The 15,584-nt window shown below is 57.8% G+C and overlaps 1 protein-coding gene across 3 annotated transcripts in view; it reads left to right on the forward strand.

Annotated features, from left to right (window-relative positions):
- The first annotated feature begins 502 nt into the window (after window positions 1–502).
- Window positions 503–15,584, forward strand: part of PHF21B (PHD finger protein 21B) — an 84,963-nt gene continuing 69,881 nt past the window's right edge. The window contains exons 1-2 of one of the 3 annotated variants that reach the window (XM_072742620.1): window positions 503–842; window positions 1,702–1,767. In XM_072742620.1, the coding sequence (XP_072598721.1) occupies window positions 789–842; window positions 1,702–1,767 (120 nt within the window). In that variant the 5' untranslated portion in view covers window positions 503–788. Of the gene's footprint in view, window positions 843–1,203; window positions 1,501–1,701; window positions 1,768–15,584 lie in introns of those variants that run through there. The other 2 variants (XM_072742622.1, XM_072742621.1) reach the window with 2 other exon arrangements.

Genomic DNA, 15,584 nt, shown 5'->3' on the forward strand with positions numbered 1-15,584 from the left:
GGGAGCAGCAAGGGGGTGCAGGGAGGAATTTAAATAAAGTAGGAGAGGGAGCGGGGAGGGGGGAGCAGGGCAGGGAGGGAGCACCGGGAGCCAGAGGAGGAAAGAAATGGGAGGAAAAAAAAAAAAAAAAGGATTTTTTTTTTTTTCCTCCCACCGGAAAGTCTCCAAGCCCGGGCTCGGGCCGCGCGGCGCGTCTTCCGCGCGTCCGCACCCCTCGGCGCCCCCGGCTCCGCCACTTTTGTTCTCCGCTCGCGGTGCCGGGCCGCGGCGGGGCGGCAGTGCGCACGCGCGGGCGGGGCGGGGCGGGGCGGGCGGGCTCGGCGCCGCCCCCCGCCCCCGCCCCCGCCCCCGCCGCCCCGGCCCGCTCCATCCGGGCACTGCCGAATTAGCATCGCGCCGAGGCACAACTTTGCCGAGGCCCAGCGAGATCCAGGCGCGCGCCGGAGGAAATATAGTCCCTGCCGGCCGGCGGCGGGGCTGCGCGGGGCTGCGCGGGGCTGCGCGGGCTCCCGGAGCCTGGGGCCATGCGCCGGCCAGCGCGGGCGGCCCGGGGACCCGGCGCAACTTGCCGGGCAGCCTGAGGAGTTGGGGCGGCCGCGGCGCCCGGCCGCCTTTCTTCCCGCTCTCGCCCGGCGCCCCCGTCCCTCCGGCTCGGCCTTGGGGGAGGGGGCTCGTGTCCCCCACCCCCTCCCCGGAGGCCCGGCCCGCCCCCGCCCGCCCCCGCGGAGGCGCGCAACTTCCCGGGGCCGCGGCCAAAGTGAGCGCAAAGTGCTGCCCAAGTTGCCGGGATGGAGCTGCAGAGCCGGCCCGAGGCGCTCGCCGTGGAACTCGCGCGCCACCAGGTAGGCGGCCGGGGGCCCGGGGCCGCGGGGGGGGCGCCCCGGGGACCCGCGCCCGTCCTCCTCCTCGTCGCCGCACGGTCTGCACGGCCGGAGCTGTGCCTGGCCGGGGCTCCTGCTCCAGGCCGCCCCGGGGCCCGGGGGGTCTCCAGCGTGCACCCCCCCCCCCCACGGGCTGCTGCTCCTCCCTTCCTCTCTTGCCATTTGGCACAGTTTGGGTGGGGGGGGCGGGGGCGGGTCCGGAGCCCGGGGGCACGTGGGGTACGTCCGCGGGGGCCCGCCCCGGGGCGCCTGTGGGAGCGCGTGCACCGGCCCCTCCCGGCCCTCCCCCGCGCAGTCCCGCACACTTTGCAAAAGTACTTTTGGCGGCCGTCGCCCGGGCCAGCGGCGGCGTGGGGCCGGGCCCGGGAGGAGCTGCGGCGTGCGCGTGTGTGTGTTGGGGAGATTAGGACGCGACTTGAATATTTATGAGCTTTGCTCGACACGGACTCGCCGTGTTTACTTGGCTCTTTGTTCCTCCCCCCTCCCCCGGCACAGTCACACTCACGCTCGCTCGCACACGCACCCCTGCCTGCAAACTTGCGCGGCTCGGGGCGCGCCGCCGGGTGGCCGCGGCCCCCGCCCCGCCCCGCGAGCTGCCCCGATGAGGCGGCAGCCACAGGTAAGCGGCCCCGCCGCGCGTGCGGGACGCGGCCCGGGAACTTGGGGCGCGCTGCGTGCGGACCGCGGGGCCCGCGGGCTGCCGGCGGGGCGGGGCGGGGCGCGGCGGGGCGGGGGCCGCGGCGGGGCGGGGGCCGCGGGGCCCGGGGCGCGCTCCACCCGCGGGGCGGCCGGCCTGAGCCCGCTCCCCGTGTCTCCGCAGAACGGCGACCTCAAGAAGCAGCTCCACGAAAGGCAGCCGCGGGTCGCCGCGCTCAGCGACAAGCAAGTAAGCGAGCGGGAGCCTGCGCCCCCAACTCCGCCGGGGCGGGGGGCGGGGGGCGGCGGGCGGGGGGCGGGCGGCGGGCGGGGCGGGGGCGGCGGGGGCGCCCGGCACTTCGGCGGCGCCCTGCAAAGTGCGGCCTCGGCGCCGCACTCCACTCCCCAGGGAGTCCGCCGCAGCCCGCGAAGTTGCCCGCCCCCGTCCGTTTCTGGAAAGAAAGAGCCGGTCCAAGGGGGCCGAGGGCAGAGCGGGGCTCGGCGGCCGCCGGAACGGGCGCTGCGCTCCAGGGCGGCGGGCAGCCCGGCCTCCATTTTGAGTTGCTGGACACGTTTTTGGACGGCGGCGATTTCTCCGGGCTCGGGCCCCAGGCCGGCGGAGGGTAGGGGCGGGGGGGGGGGGGGGGGACGACGGTATTTGGGGCCTGGACGCCGCAAACTCCTTGGAGGCGGCTTCCGGATTCCGTGGCAAATCCGCTTCGGAGAACCGACCCCGCGGGCTCCCTCCCCTCACCTCCCTCCCCTCCCCTCCCCTCCCTCCCCTCCCTCCCCTCCCCTCCCCTCCTCCGGCATCACTTTTTATTCTCGGAACCTGACGCCAGCTCCCGGGGAACAAAAGAAAGGCGCCCCCGGGACCCCCCCAGTTCTGCCCCAACTTTGGTCTCTGGGCTCCAGGCGGACACGGGGACCCCGCCGCCGACCCCCCCGCGCCCCTCCCGGCCCCTCCGGGGAGGAAAAGTTGTCCATTGTGACTTAGTTGCGCTGAGCCCAGCGCTCGGGGTTTCAGCACCACGAACAGATGCCGCCGCCGGAGCGCGGCCGGCCGCGCGCCCCCGCCCTCCCCTCCCCTCCCCTCCCCTCCCCTCCCCCTCCCCGCCGCGCGCGCCCCTCCCCCTCCCCTCCCCTCCCCTCCCCTCCCCTCCCCCTGCGCGCCCCGCTCCCCGCACTCGCGCTCCCGCCCCTTCCCCGCGCCGCCCGGAGCCGAGAACTTTGAGCGGCGCAGCCAATGGCGCTCCCGGGGCTCCGCGGCGGGCGGGGGCGGGGGCGGGGGCGGGGGCGGGGGCGGGGGCGTGCCGGGGGCGGGGGCGTGCCGGGGGCGCCGGCGCCCCTCCCCTCCCCGGCCCCGCCCCTCCCCGGCCGGCCCCCGCCCCCGCCCCTCCCCGCGCCGCGCCCCCGGGCCATCGATCGCGCTTCCTTCGGAATGCCCGCGCCGCCGCCGGCTCCAAACTTGGGCAGCGCCCCCCGCCCGCCCCCGCCCCCCGCCCCCCGCCCCCCGCCCGGCTCCCGGCCGCGGCCCCCCCGCCCCCCGCCCCCCGCGGACGGCCCTCGGGTGGAGGGGGAGGCGCGGCCGCCCGGGGGGCGGGGGGCGGGGGGCGGAGCGGGGAACTCGGAGGGAGGCCGGGCGTAAATCTCGAGTCTTTAAAGTTGAAAAGTGGAGGGAGGGGGCGTGCGGCCGAGGAGGGGGGGAGGCTGCGCCGGGGAAGACGGCGGTTCCCGCGGGCCCGCGCCCGGTCGGGGGCGCCGGCTGGACGGGGGGGTCGGGACGGACGCACCAGCCGGTTCCCGTCGGAGCCGCGGCCCCCTCCCCGGCCGCGCGCGCCCGGCCCGCGCCCCCGTCCAGCCGTGGAAGCTTCCATTCCCGCCGGAGGGGGGTCCGGCGCGCGGCCCCGGCGAAGTCGGGGAGTTCGCGGGGGGAGGGGACCCAGGCCCGGCATTACCATTTTGATTGCTTTGATGCCATTTTTGGAGGGGGAGGGGTTGGAGACCCTTCGCTGAGCACAAAGATGTTTAATCACTGTGTGCAATCAAATCAGAGACTTTATTTATTTTTTAAGAAAAAAGGAAAAAAAAAAAAAACCCATCACCAAATCCGGTACGGTGTGATAGCTGAGGGATGCTAAGCCCTGTTTTTTTTTTTTTTTTTTCTTTTCCGCTGGGTAAAACGGCAAGTTGTTGACTCTTAGGCTCTGAGTGGAAGATTTAAGAGAGGGAGAGAGGGAGGGAGGGGGGGGAGAGGGAGAGAGAATCCAGTAATCCAGCAGCTTTTATTGCAACAATGTCTTTATGTGTGCTTCTGCGTGGCAATAGTTTTACTATTTGGAGTGGCTTTTCAGAGCTTGGGTTTGATCATGTCTTCTGTATTGTGGCAACTGTTTCAAGGCTGTTTAAAATTTTATGATGATAGTAAATGAGTAGCTATTTATTATCTGTCATGCCGGAATGTAGATGAGGCTGAGAGAAACATTTGGAAATTCGGTTTGGAGGCTCCCGTGCAGCTTGGGAGAAGGAGCTGTCCTACTCCAGGCTGCCTTCGCCTTTAAATTTGAACTCGGGGAAGGAAAGATGCTTGCGGATGGCATGTACCTCCATCTTTTTGTGTGTGTGAGTGTGTGTTCAAAAAGAAAGGAAACAAGGAAAACTTTTGTTCTCCGGTCTTTTAAAAATGTCTCTCTTTTAAACGACTAAATATAACACCTGGGAAGCAGCCAGCGTTGGGCCTGGCCATCGGAACTTGTGTTTGGAACTGTCGGTTGTTTTTCCTTTTCCCTTTGTGGCATTTTATATAACAAGGGCTCATAAAAGAGGGAGGGGAGGGGGCCGAGGCGGTGGTGCAGCATGCTAATAAAGCTGCCTTGTCTCTCCCAAGCTCCGCGGTGAAATCTTTTCAGAGGTCACCTATGAAATGAGTTGGGTAGACTTAACATTTACCGTCTGGCCCTCCTTGGGAGAGTTTGGTGGTGATTGGCAGCTCGGCTTGGGGAAAGGTCTAGGAAACAAGCTCTTGGAGGCGATTCTGGGCTGCACCCACAGTCTCCAAGAGGAGCAGCGGGGGCTCCGCTTGGTCACCTCACCTCGGAACCTGCCCGGGAGTAGCAGAAATGTGGGAGCAGGTACGAAAAGGCCAGTATCTCAGAGTTTTTTTGACTCGACACATAAATCACAGGTAGTGCTCATTTATAGATTCGCTGGGGAAGAAACTCCTACCGTTTGCACTTCCGGAGATGTGTTTTTGTGCTGCTCCTTCTTGGAACGTGGGATGTAAAGGTTAAGTTTCAATTAAAAGTGCATAGGTGGATGATGAACTAGATAGTAAAGCGAAACGGATGACCCCATTATCCACATCTGTTAGAAATACAATAGCAGCCGAGTAATATCTTTTGGTGCCCAGCCATCAATTTCCCATTCATGCACTTGACACTGGGATTTTTTTTTTTCCAGCAATTTCTAGAAACATGGACAAGTGGTTTAAGGATGTTGATCGAGGACTTGTAGAAGTAAATAGATTGGTTGTGGGTCAGAAGTAGACAGATGCAGATCCTGTAGAACTCTCCAGTGTGTCTCCCACCATCGGTGGACTGGGGGATAAACAGGAAACCAGCTTCCCTAGGATCTTGCTGTTTCAGAGTTTGTATTCTTTCCTTTAAAAGGGGGCGGGCGGGGGGGGGGGGGGAGGTGTGGGGAGTTGGTCAGAGCTGAGTTTTGGCCAGGCTGCATTCCCAGGTGTGGCATGTGCCCGGCTGCCAGGTTTTGAATTCCAGTGGAGGACGGACCCCTCGTCTTTAACGAGATATGATGTGTGAAGACTCCATTAGTTGCTTCAGTGGTTTTACGCCATGAATTTGCAGCACATGCAGAGAGGCAGTAACATTTTTATCTAAATTGTCAAGCAACAAGCACTTCCATGTAAATAACAGACCCATCATAAATACTGGGGTTTTTAAAAAATTTTTTCTTCCCTCTCTGGAGTTCTCAGTACAATGTTCAGATGCCCACGTGTAGCAGGCACCTCCAGACCTGAACTTCATGAAGTTCAGCTTCACCGCCAAGTGCGAAGAACCTTCTGTGTTCACTGCGCCTCATGCTGGTGTGGTCTCCTGCGAGAGAGAGACCCCGGGAGGTGAACCTGGGGCCTCTCGTGCCGCTCGATCCATCGATTTGATGGACTCTGGGTTCCGAGGGGCTGTCCTTAAGTGCAGCAATAAAAATATGTCTTCTTGAAAGGTATTATGTATGTGGCACGCACCCGGGCACTGAATCATGTCTTTGCCGTGATTCACTAGCCACGTCGGACACCAGAGGGACCCCGCCTTGGAAGTATCCACCAAATGAAATTGTAGGCTGGGTTTATTCAGAAAGCTCCCGCTGGTTTGCAGTCCTTTCGTAAAAGGACATGCTTTTTTTCCAAGATTTTCTTCAAGTCTCTCCCCATCCAGGAGGGTAAATTTTCATCTTCCTGGCTTCAAGGGGAAGTTCTGGTGCTTCTCATAGCATCGTTGCACACTAAAGAGAAAGGCGTCCCAAAGCTCCACACTCCATCCCCTGTGGGGAAGAGAATGGACTAGGACAGCTGTACCCAGCCCTGGCTTCCCCTGCCACCACCCTGACCCCCCCAGCAGCCCACAAGTCTGCCCCCTCCAGGCCCACACTCACCTGAGCCCTGTTCCTGGAGCGCCTCCGCCCTCCCCCTTCACCACTCTGGTCCCTCCCCTATCTTCTCTTAGTTGAAGATTCCAGTAGCCTCCTCAGTGCATCCACTGTAAAAACCCAAAACCGCATTACTGAAGTACAATTTACCCATCGCATACTTGACCTATTTAAAAACGCACAAATTAGTGATTTTTTTGTATATTCACAGAGATTTGCAACTGTCCCCACCATCAACGTTAGAACATTTTCATCTCTCAACACCACCACCCCCGCCCCAGCTCTCACTCGCCACCCACCCCCACCCAACCCTAAGCAACCACTGATCTGTCTCTAGAGTTGCCTGTTTGGTTTTCCTGTGATGTAATCACACGATGTGTGGTGTTCTAGACCAGCTGCCCTCACCGAGTGGGACTTTTCAAGGCTCATCCAAGTTGTAGCACGCGGTGGCACTTCAGTCCTCTTTTTTTTTTTTCTTTTTTAAAGGTTTTTATTTACTCGTGAGAGACACAGAGAAAGAGGCAGAGACACAGGCAGAGGGAGAAGCAGGCTCCATGCAGGGAGCCCGACCTGGGACTCAATCCCGGGTCTCCAGGATCATGCCCTGGGCTGAAGGCAGGCGCTAAACCGCTGAGCCACCCGGGCTGCCCTCGGTCCTCTTTACACCTGAATAATATTCCGTGGCACAGCGGGACCACACTATGCTTGTCCAGTTGATGGGCGTTTGGATGGTTTCCTTCTCTTGGCCGCATGAACAACGTACTGCATTGCCTCTTGGCCCCTCTGGTATGTTCTGCTTGGTGTCCACTCAGGGCACTGTCCATCTCAGTCCTGCACATGGCAGTGCCACCTCCGTGGTTGCTTTCCAGCAGTTTCTCTGGCACCTCAAGCATTTCCTTGCCTCCAGAGAGTGCTGGCGGTTGTCTGTCTCAAGTTTTTCCTGTCTGCTTTGTGCTAGACCGTAAGTTCCATGCAGGGGGTTGGTGCTCTGTCTGCTTTACCTCTCTCCCTGTATTTTCAAGGCCATGCTCTGTAGGGACTGAATGCACATTTGTTGAGCGAGTGGATGACCTTGTAATAAGATGGGCGTGAGGATAGCAGTGATTGACCTAACGGTCTTGGTGGAATGCTTGGCCTGTAGTAGACATGCAATAAATGGCAAGTTGTCACATGTTTGAGATGAGCAGACAGGGAAATGAGTAAGACCCACAGCTCCCGGCCCTTGGGAACCTCACAAAAGAGGAAGGCAGAGATAACCGTGTTTCAAAAAAATCCCAGAGAAGTTCAGGGAACATCATGCTGTGGGAGCACCTGCGTTGTTCCTGGTCTGGAGACTGAGGCTAGCTTTCTGGAGGGGGTTGGGGTGGAGGTCCTCAAGGACACCTGGGGCTGTGGGCCCAGAGAAGCTGGTGGCCAAGCCTGTTAAGGGACAATGGCCCAAAGACACCTTCAGGTGCTATGGGTTTTCTTGGCGGTAAGACCGTGGGAGTGAGTAGGAGAGGAACCTCAGAGAAGGTGAGCTGGGGCCAGAGCAAGGAAGGCATCACTTGCTGGGATGAAGGCCTGAATTTTACTCAGTAGCCTCAGAAATAGCCAAGGGCCATTAGGGCACGGGTCAGGATGGTGCGGGAATGGTGCTGAGGGCAGGTGGGAAGGAAGGAGTGAAAGGGAGGCCCAGCCAGGCCATATGAGCTCTTTAGATGTTTGTCACCTGCATAGGAAGGCTCTCACATGGACTATGGGTCCCGTGCATGACATGGGGGAGGAGGCCGGGAGACTGCTGGCCCGGTAGCCCTGGATGACGAGCACCTAACAGGCCATGAGGGCAGGGGGGCCGCTTGGTGATGTTCTTCTTCCTATTCACCAGGGCTTCCTAGAACTGAGCAATTAGTTGGGACTGGTGGCGTTTCTGGAAACCCAGTTAGCAGCTCTGGTCCATTGGTTTAAAAAAAGTATGTATGTGCATATATGCATATACGTGTGTTTATCAGTTATGTCTGCGTGGTCTTGTTTTGGCCTGTAAAGTCTAAAGTGAAATAAGTGACAAACATGTCAATATGTACCAATAAATATATATGAAGTCTGTGTAACACGTGCATACATAAATCGGTTAGTAACTTTCCAGGAACATGTGCTGAAAATGAGAGGATTTGTTTTTTTTTTTTTTTTTTTTAATTTTTATTTATTTATGATAGTCACACACAGAGAGAGAGAGGCAGAGACACAGGCAGAGGGAGAAGCAGGCTCCATGCACCGGGATGCCCGATGTGGGATTCGATCCCGGGTTCCCAGGATCGCGCCCTGGGCCAAAGGCAGGCGCCAAACCGCTGCGCCACCCAGGGATCCCGAGGATTTGTTTTTGAACTAAGAAAATAATTGCCATTCTCCCCAAGTGAAAACCTTTAATGGAGGAGGGTGGTGATCAATGTTATTACTTCTCTCAACAATGAGGAGCTAAAGAAGAGGTCTGCTTTTTAAAAAGTTTTTATGGTAAATGCAACACCTGCTTACTAGAAAAAAGGCTCACGGTACAAATCTGAAGGTCCGAAAACCGTAAGTCCCCTTCTTTCCATCCCATCCTCCCTTGAGGGTGAGAACAGTGCTGTGCCCTTTAGGTGTGTTCTGTGCGCACACAAATATCCATAACACGGACGAACACGCGTGGTGCATTCGCTAAGCATACCATGCCTCAACTTGCTTTTTACGCTTGACATCGTATGGTGCACATCTCTCTTGGGAAGAACTAGGTTTGATTCCACAAACGTTTAACAAGCATCCACCAAGTATTAGGGGTATGGAGGAGATGGGGGGGGGGGTGTGCTGTTAGCAACAGGGACGTCTCATTTTATGAAGCTTTACACTTACAAAATGCTTTCACCAGTGTCTGCAAACATTTTCACATAGAGTTGGGGAGAGGGGTGTATCCACAGTTGCTTTTCCCTTGAAGCCCAATGAGGCGTCTGCATGTGATGTTTAACCACCAGGCTCACTCGGGCAGCAGATGGGATCGTGTGCTCTGAAGGGGTGGGTGCTTGGGGATCGCGCCAAGGAGGTGACATTTCCACCTGTAGAGAAGCAGAGAATCAAAGTGCACAGAGACACAGTGCCTTGGCTACACAGCCCCATACTCTTCAATAGGTCTGTGTGTTCCATCACCTCTTTGATGCTATCTTTTTATTTGATTGTTAGGATAATCCCATCACTTGGGTCAGGCTGGGCAGGGGAATCTTTCCTGCCCGACTGATCAGAGAAGGGCAGCTTCCCAAGGTCAAACAGCTTGGGGCCACTGAGACGATGCCCTCTGTTTCTCTGTTTTACCACTGCCTCATCGCTGACCGGTTCCCTGCACTGTAGGGTCTAACATGATGTAGCCTAGAGAGCAGAAGTCCTAAAGTCACACACCAGCTCCCGCATCTGGCGGAGTAGCCTTGGACAAGTCCTTTTGCTTCATTGAGCCTCCTATCTGTAAAGTGGGTGTAGTGATAGGACCTGTCTCCACCAGGAAGCCAAGGGGTTGATTGAAGGGACGTGTCCCTGCATCTGAGACCGCAGGGAATACCTGATGTGCCTGGGGGAGCTGCCACCTTTCCTTTGCTGCTCCCCACTGTTCCCTGTTCCCGGCGTTCTTCTCCAAGCGAGGGTGTCCTGTTGCTCTGTGGCTCCTGGTAGAGCTGGACGTTGGCTGTGCCTTACTCTCCAGCCAGTCCAAGGTTCGCTTTGATAGTCAGTCTCTTCAGACACCTGCTGACGGAGCTGTACGATTGATATCAATTAGTTTTGAATTTTTTCAATGAGATGACTCTGATAATAACTTTGGTAATCCCACGATGCCTCATTAGAGCTGCTGGCTACGATGATGAGCCCTGTGATTTAGCAGGTTTTTCCTCCAACACCTTTGTCCAGGAACCAAGTCATGGGCTTGCTGCTGTTTCACATCACTTGTGTGAGACCCGTACTGGACGCCCTGCTGCCCGGTCACCCGCTGGAGCTCACCCCTGGGCCCCAGCAGGCGCCCACCTCCTCTGGCAGTGTGGACTCTTGCAGTGGAGCAGCATTTTGGCACGCTTGGACGACACACGGGGGATTCAAGGCGGCCCCTTTGGGGGTTATCTATTTGCTCAGCCTCCGAGGCCCTCCCCCCAGACACAGGGGGACACTGGGGGAAGAGGCGGGTTTCTGGAGGGGGGTGAGGCATGGCTGTGCTGTTAGGAATGTACACTGTTTAAGGAACTAGGACTCTGGATTTGATTTCCCTTCCAGAAGCTGGCAGCCAAGAAGGCTTTTGACGTCTGCTCTGCCTCCAGGAGGCAGGTAACACGGAGGTCTAAGCACAGCTTTTACTACTGGCCAGACAGGAGTTGTAGACCTAACGCCACCCTCCTGTGGCTGTCCCACATTCAGTGGCTGTAAAATGAGAATCGCGGCGCCTTATAAACTGGGTAGCAGAAAGCTGGCTCGTGGTTCGTGCTTAAGAAATGACACCAGAGGTTCCCTCGGAGGGTACAGCAAGCGTCCTCAGCAGGTGAGACCTGGTGGTCATCTTCTGACTCTCTGTCCTGAGTCCCAGCTTCCCTGTCTGATGCGAGCCCGAGCCAAGCCCCTCCTCGGGCTCTCTTGGACCAGCCCATTCAGTGTTCACGTAACCCTTTGGGAAAGGCCTGCTCTTAGTTTCCATTTCGTGGTGGACAGGCTGAAGCCCAGAGGGAGCGTGTGGCTGGTTGACATCACACGGGGGTGAGTGGAGCAGGGGCTGTAATCCAGTTCCGGGCCCCATAGGCCTCACCCCTCCGCTGGAGTGCGTAGAGGACAGATGACAGCAGTTTGTGCCACGAGTTAGGAAAGTGTCTGGGGCGTGCATTCAGATAAAAGTCGGTGCAGGGACACCTGGGTGACTCAGCGGTTGAGCATCTGCCTTTGGTTCAGGGTGTGATCCTGGTCCCAGGATCCAGTCCCGCATTGGGCTCCCCTCAGGGAACCTGCTTCTCTCTGCCTGTGTCTCTGCCTCTCTCTCTGTATCTCTCATGAATAAATAAATAAAATCTTTATAAAAAAAAAAAAGTTCAGTTAGTGCTTCAGAAATGAGCACTGGCTCATTAGAAGTAGCTGGTCCGTGATGATGAGCGGGAGCTCTACTCTGAGCTAGAAGGTCGTAGAACTTTGGAGGGAGCCTGGGTCTGCATCCAGTCTCTGCATGTGGCACCAGGGTGGGGAGTGGGCGGTGGGCTGGGTACAGGGAGGGGTCCCTGCAGCGTGGGGGTGAGGTTTGGACCGGACCGGGAGCACATTCTCCTCCCGCTCTTCCCTTTGCCCCGTGGGTCCCACCTTGGCTGACAGTCCTCTCACTCTCCAGTGTGGGGTCCTCTTCTCGTTCTGAAACAGCCTCTGTTTTCCAGAGGAACAGCCATGCTTCCTTAAGATTTTTTTTCTTTTATTGGTGGTTACTTATTGTTCGGTAGTAGCAGTTTCCAGAGCGTGGTAAGAAATTGCTGATACAGCTCCGTTCTGGTCCGACTGCCAACAGCGGGCGTCCCGTGCGGTCTCAGATGGGCCTGTGCTTCACGTTTTGTTCTCTTTGCTTGGCACCTGTGTTGGTCGTGTTAAAACACAGCAGAAAGAAGGGCCTCCTTGGGGGATTTGGGGTTTTTTTCTTTTTTTTTTTTTGTCCAAGGCTGAGTGGCTCCTCAGCCTCCATGTAATTACAATAGGAGGGGCAGGTGGCTGGGTCCTTATCTCAAAGTGGGGATAATGCTGCTTCCCAGGCAAGGTTGTCCTGAGGATTAGTGAGGATGCACGTCCCAAGTGCCTGGCGTAGTTCCCAGCATGCAGCAGGGCAATGGAGTTAGAGGGAGCTGTTAGCAGTATCACTTTATCCACCACAATGTGAGAAGCCAAAAACTGGCAGCACCCCAAAGATGGGATTGCCATGGGGAAATAGATGGCTTTTTGTCAGGACAGAAACCTCTGGGTTGCTTTTGTCTCCACGGATCGGTGTGTGTCCACAGCTGGGATTAGGGCCTGAATTTGGGATTTGGTGGCTGTTGGGGGTGTGTATCCCCCAGACTTGGCATGACGGCTTAGAGTACGAGACGTGAGAGCCACGGGGAGGTGGCGTTGCGGGGCATCTCTGCCAAGGCCTCATGTCACAACTTGGGAAACTAAGGCAGAGGATTAGACTGGCACCCAGGACCAGAATGAGCACTGGGGGATGCTGGTCTTCCTGACCACACACTGGGGTCGTGCGAGAAGCCTGTTGTTTTTGTTTAAACAATTACTTTTCATCCATTGGAGGGTTTTTTTTTGGGGGGGGGAGGCATTCTGTCGGGTGTCCACGGTGTGACATGCTGGGGTCTGGCACAAGTAGGGGGCAGGCCACCTTGGCAGGACCCAGCACATTCCAAACTGCCCATTTTGTGAAACTCACTGAACCAGACTGACTGCAGCTCCCTCCGTGCAGGTAAGTTTTGAAAAGATGGTTCGGAAGGAGTCCCTGCAGGGGTGTTTGTCACCCAGCCGCCTGCCACCTTCAGAGCCTGTGCTCAAGGTAGAGATTGGTGTGGGCTTGTGAGGGGAGAGTCACCCACCTGAACAGAAAAGTGCTAAGAGATGGTACTTGGAGGGGAGCGGTCGTCATTGAGGGGGGGGGTCACGACTGCCTTTTCACCTCTTGTGCGGAAGCAGCCAAAAGTTGCTTGAAACAGCAGGTGGGAGAGGTCTCTTGGGGTCTCCCTGGGGGGCGCCAGCAGGCTGCCCCTGGGTGATACCATAATCCATTTAGGGAGCGGCTTTTTGCCCCACAAAAGAAGGGCAGGGCTGGGGCAGGGGAGAGAGAGAAAGAGAGGGAGATGTGTTTCTCTTTGATGTCATTCAGGCGGAAAGCCAATCTGCGCATGTAAATGAACTTGAAAATGCAATTAAAAATATATACATATTAGAGACTGTGATCCAGAATTTAATGTGAGATGCAGGTTACAAAGTGACAAGCGGCATTTCCTCCAATCAGTGATACTAACTCTTCTCTGTGATTAATGCGGCTCGTCTCGGGGGTAATAGGCACACCGCACATAAATGCTGGAATTATTTCTTAAACTACAGTCTGACAGCCCCACTGAATGCAGAGTTTTCTTTGCACACATTGCCAGCCTCCTCCCGGCTGCCACCGCCTAGGGAACGTGTTTAAGAAGGCCCCTCCGAGGGCTCGTCCTGGCTTGACAAGGGAGGCGACACAACAGTTGTGGGCATCATCGTGGGCAGAGATCCAGAGGGGTCCTGAGCGGAGTTAGGGCTGCGGCACCAGCAGGTGGGCAGGTCACAGGGAGGTTGCAAGGAGCCACCTGTGGCCTGCATTTAAAGCAGGAGCTGGGACGTGGGGAGCCTGGGGTGTTCAGTGCAGGGAGGGTGCTGGAAGGGATCAGGGTAACAGAGCTCTCCGTGACTTCAGCCCTTCCTTGAGAAGGCAGCCCTGGAGCAAAGGCCTGCGGAAGCTGGAGGAGCGGGCCTCATGGCTGTCCGCAGGAAGAGTGCTCCAGGCAGAGGTAACAGCCTGTGCAAAGGCCCTGAGGTGGGGTGTGCCTGGCATTTCCAGCAGAGGCGGGTGTGGCTGGGAAAGAGCAACATATGAGTATGAGGGAGCTGATGGGACAGGGCAGGGGGGCTGTCCTCTCTAGCACAACTGACCCGTATCCTTAAATCATCAGCTGGCTATAATATTTAAGAGGGAGCAGCAGCCCCTTCGTGGGGCAGAATTTTGATTAGAAGCTGGAAGTTACCAGAAGGGCAGTTTTAACTCCCAGGTCTGGAGAAATTCTCTGGTAGAGCTGTCCCAGGATAGACTGGGTTGTTCTCTGAGTCCTTTGTCCACCACACCAGCACCGAATCAGCCAAGGGGAAGCAACACCAATGGCAATGAGGCTGGAGGCCAGGCCAGGTCTGCGTCCGCCAAGACGCTGTTCATAAATGCTGTGACTGCCTCATTACAATCTGAGGTGCTCTCCCTTGTGCAGAATCACAGACTTTGCCCTGCGGGCCAGCGCGTGGTCCTGCTGAGGGCCGGCCCCCCGGAGAGACCCTGCCCTGTCGTGGGATCAGCGCCGTCCGTCACCGCGGGGCCTGGGCCCCATGCAGTGCACTCCTCTGATACTTCAGGAGAAACTAGAAATCCTGCATCTGTGACATCTCCTGAGGTGTAGGCGTGGGCCGAACATCAGGGCCTTCTCTGGATGCTGCGGGCCCAGGGGTGCCCTCCTGCAGCCGGAGCCCAGCTGAGTCCTCCGGGAGGCGTCCTCTGATGGCCTTTCCAGGTTACCTCCCTGAGGCCCCGTGTCCTTCCCTTCCATCCTCCAGGCCCAGCGGAGGCGGCCTGGTGTCCCTCCTCCCGGGCCAGCTCCATCACACTGGGTTGTCGTGATGTAGTAACATCCTGCCTCAATGTCCCCTGGTGGGTGTCTTGCGTGGCGTCCGTGTACAGAGCACTCGGCATCTGTGACCTTGAGGTTCTCAGACCCGAGCATCTGCTGGCGAGCCCTGCGAGGCGGTGGTTCTGGGCCCCGGGGACCGCAGTCCCTGTAGGGGACTGAGCAGTGGACTGGCTGGCCAGAGGACCACTGAGGCTCTTCAGGAACCTTCATCTCTCATTTAGATAAGTAAGCGGAGCTCAGATTATATTTCTGTAAATAAAGCGGGCCCACAGCCACCCCGCAGCCCGGCCGAAGTCGGTGCCTTGTCGGGAGTTATTTTATTAACAAGTTCTGCTGAGTGGGCTCGAGTGGGGACTGCCACTCTCATATTGTCGATCTAATTATAAACATGAGGGACGGGACCAAATAAGTAGCCTTTAAAGGGAGAAGAGTCTGGCAGCTTGGTTTAAAGTGTCCTTTAATGAACTTCTTTGGCACTTGTATCTTAGCAACACATTTTATTACATCCTGGTGCAGCTGGACGCGCGTGCAGTAATTTATCCCCCTCCCCCTGGTGCTCCCCTCCCCCCGCCGCCCCTCCAGCTCTCTTTGGTGACGGGGAGGGAAGCGGAGGGAAGAATGTACCGACCCGCTTTCCCAAGGCTCTCTTTGCATCTCTCTGGCTTTGTTTGGTTGATGAAAAAGGCAAACACGGTGCTGGGAGTGGGGACCTTGCGGTCTGGCTGGAGGTGGCCTGGAGGGGACCCCGGGCCTGGAAGGTGGGGGGCCCTCCTGCAGCTGGGCTGCCCGTGAGTCCAGATGCTGGGGCTGCGGGGCTGCTCGTAGATGTGCTGATTCTCTCCCGGGCGCTCCCTGGGTTTGGGTATTTTTATCTGGACTTCTTTCCTGTAATGGCACTCATTTGGATGTGGTGGAGGCGGGGACGTTTGCAAATCTTTGATCGTAATCAGCAGCCTGTGAGCGGGGATGGGGAGTGTTCTGGATGAGG

The sequence above is a fragment of the Vulpes vulpes genome, chromosome 16 (assembly GCF_048418805.1).
Source record: "Vulpes vulpes isolate BD-2025 chromosome 16, VulVul3, whole genome shotgun sequence".
In the NCBI taxonomy this organism is placed as follows: domain Eukaryota; kingdom Metazoa; phylum Chordata; class Mammalia; order Carnivora; family Canidae; genus Vulpes; species Vulpes vulpes.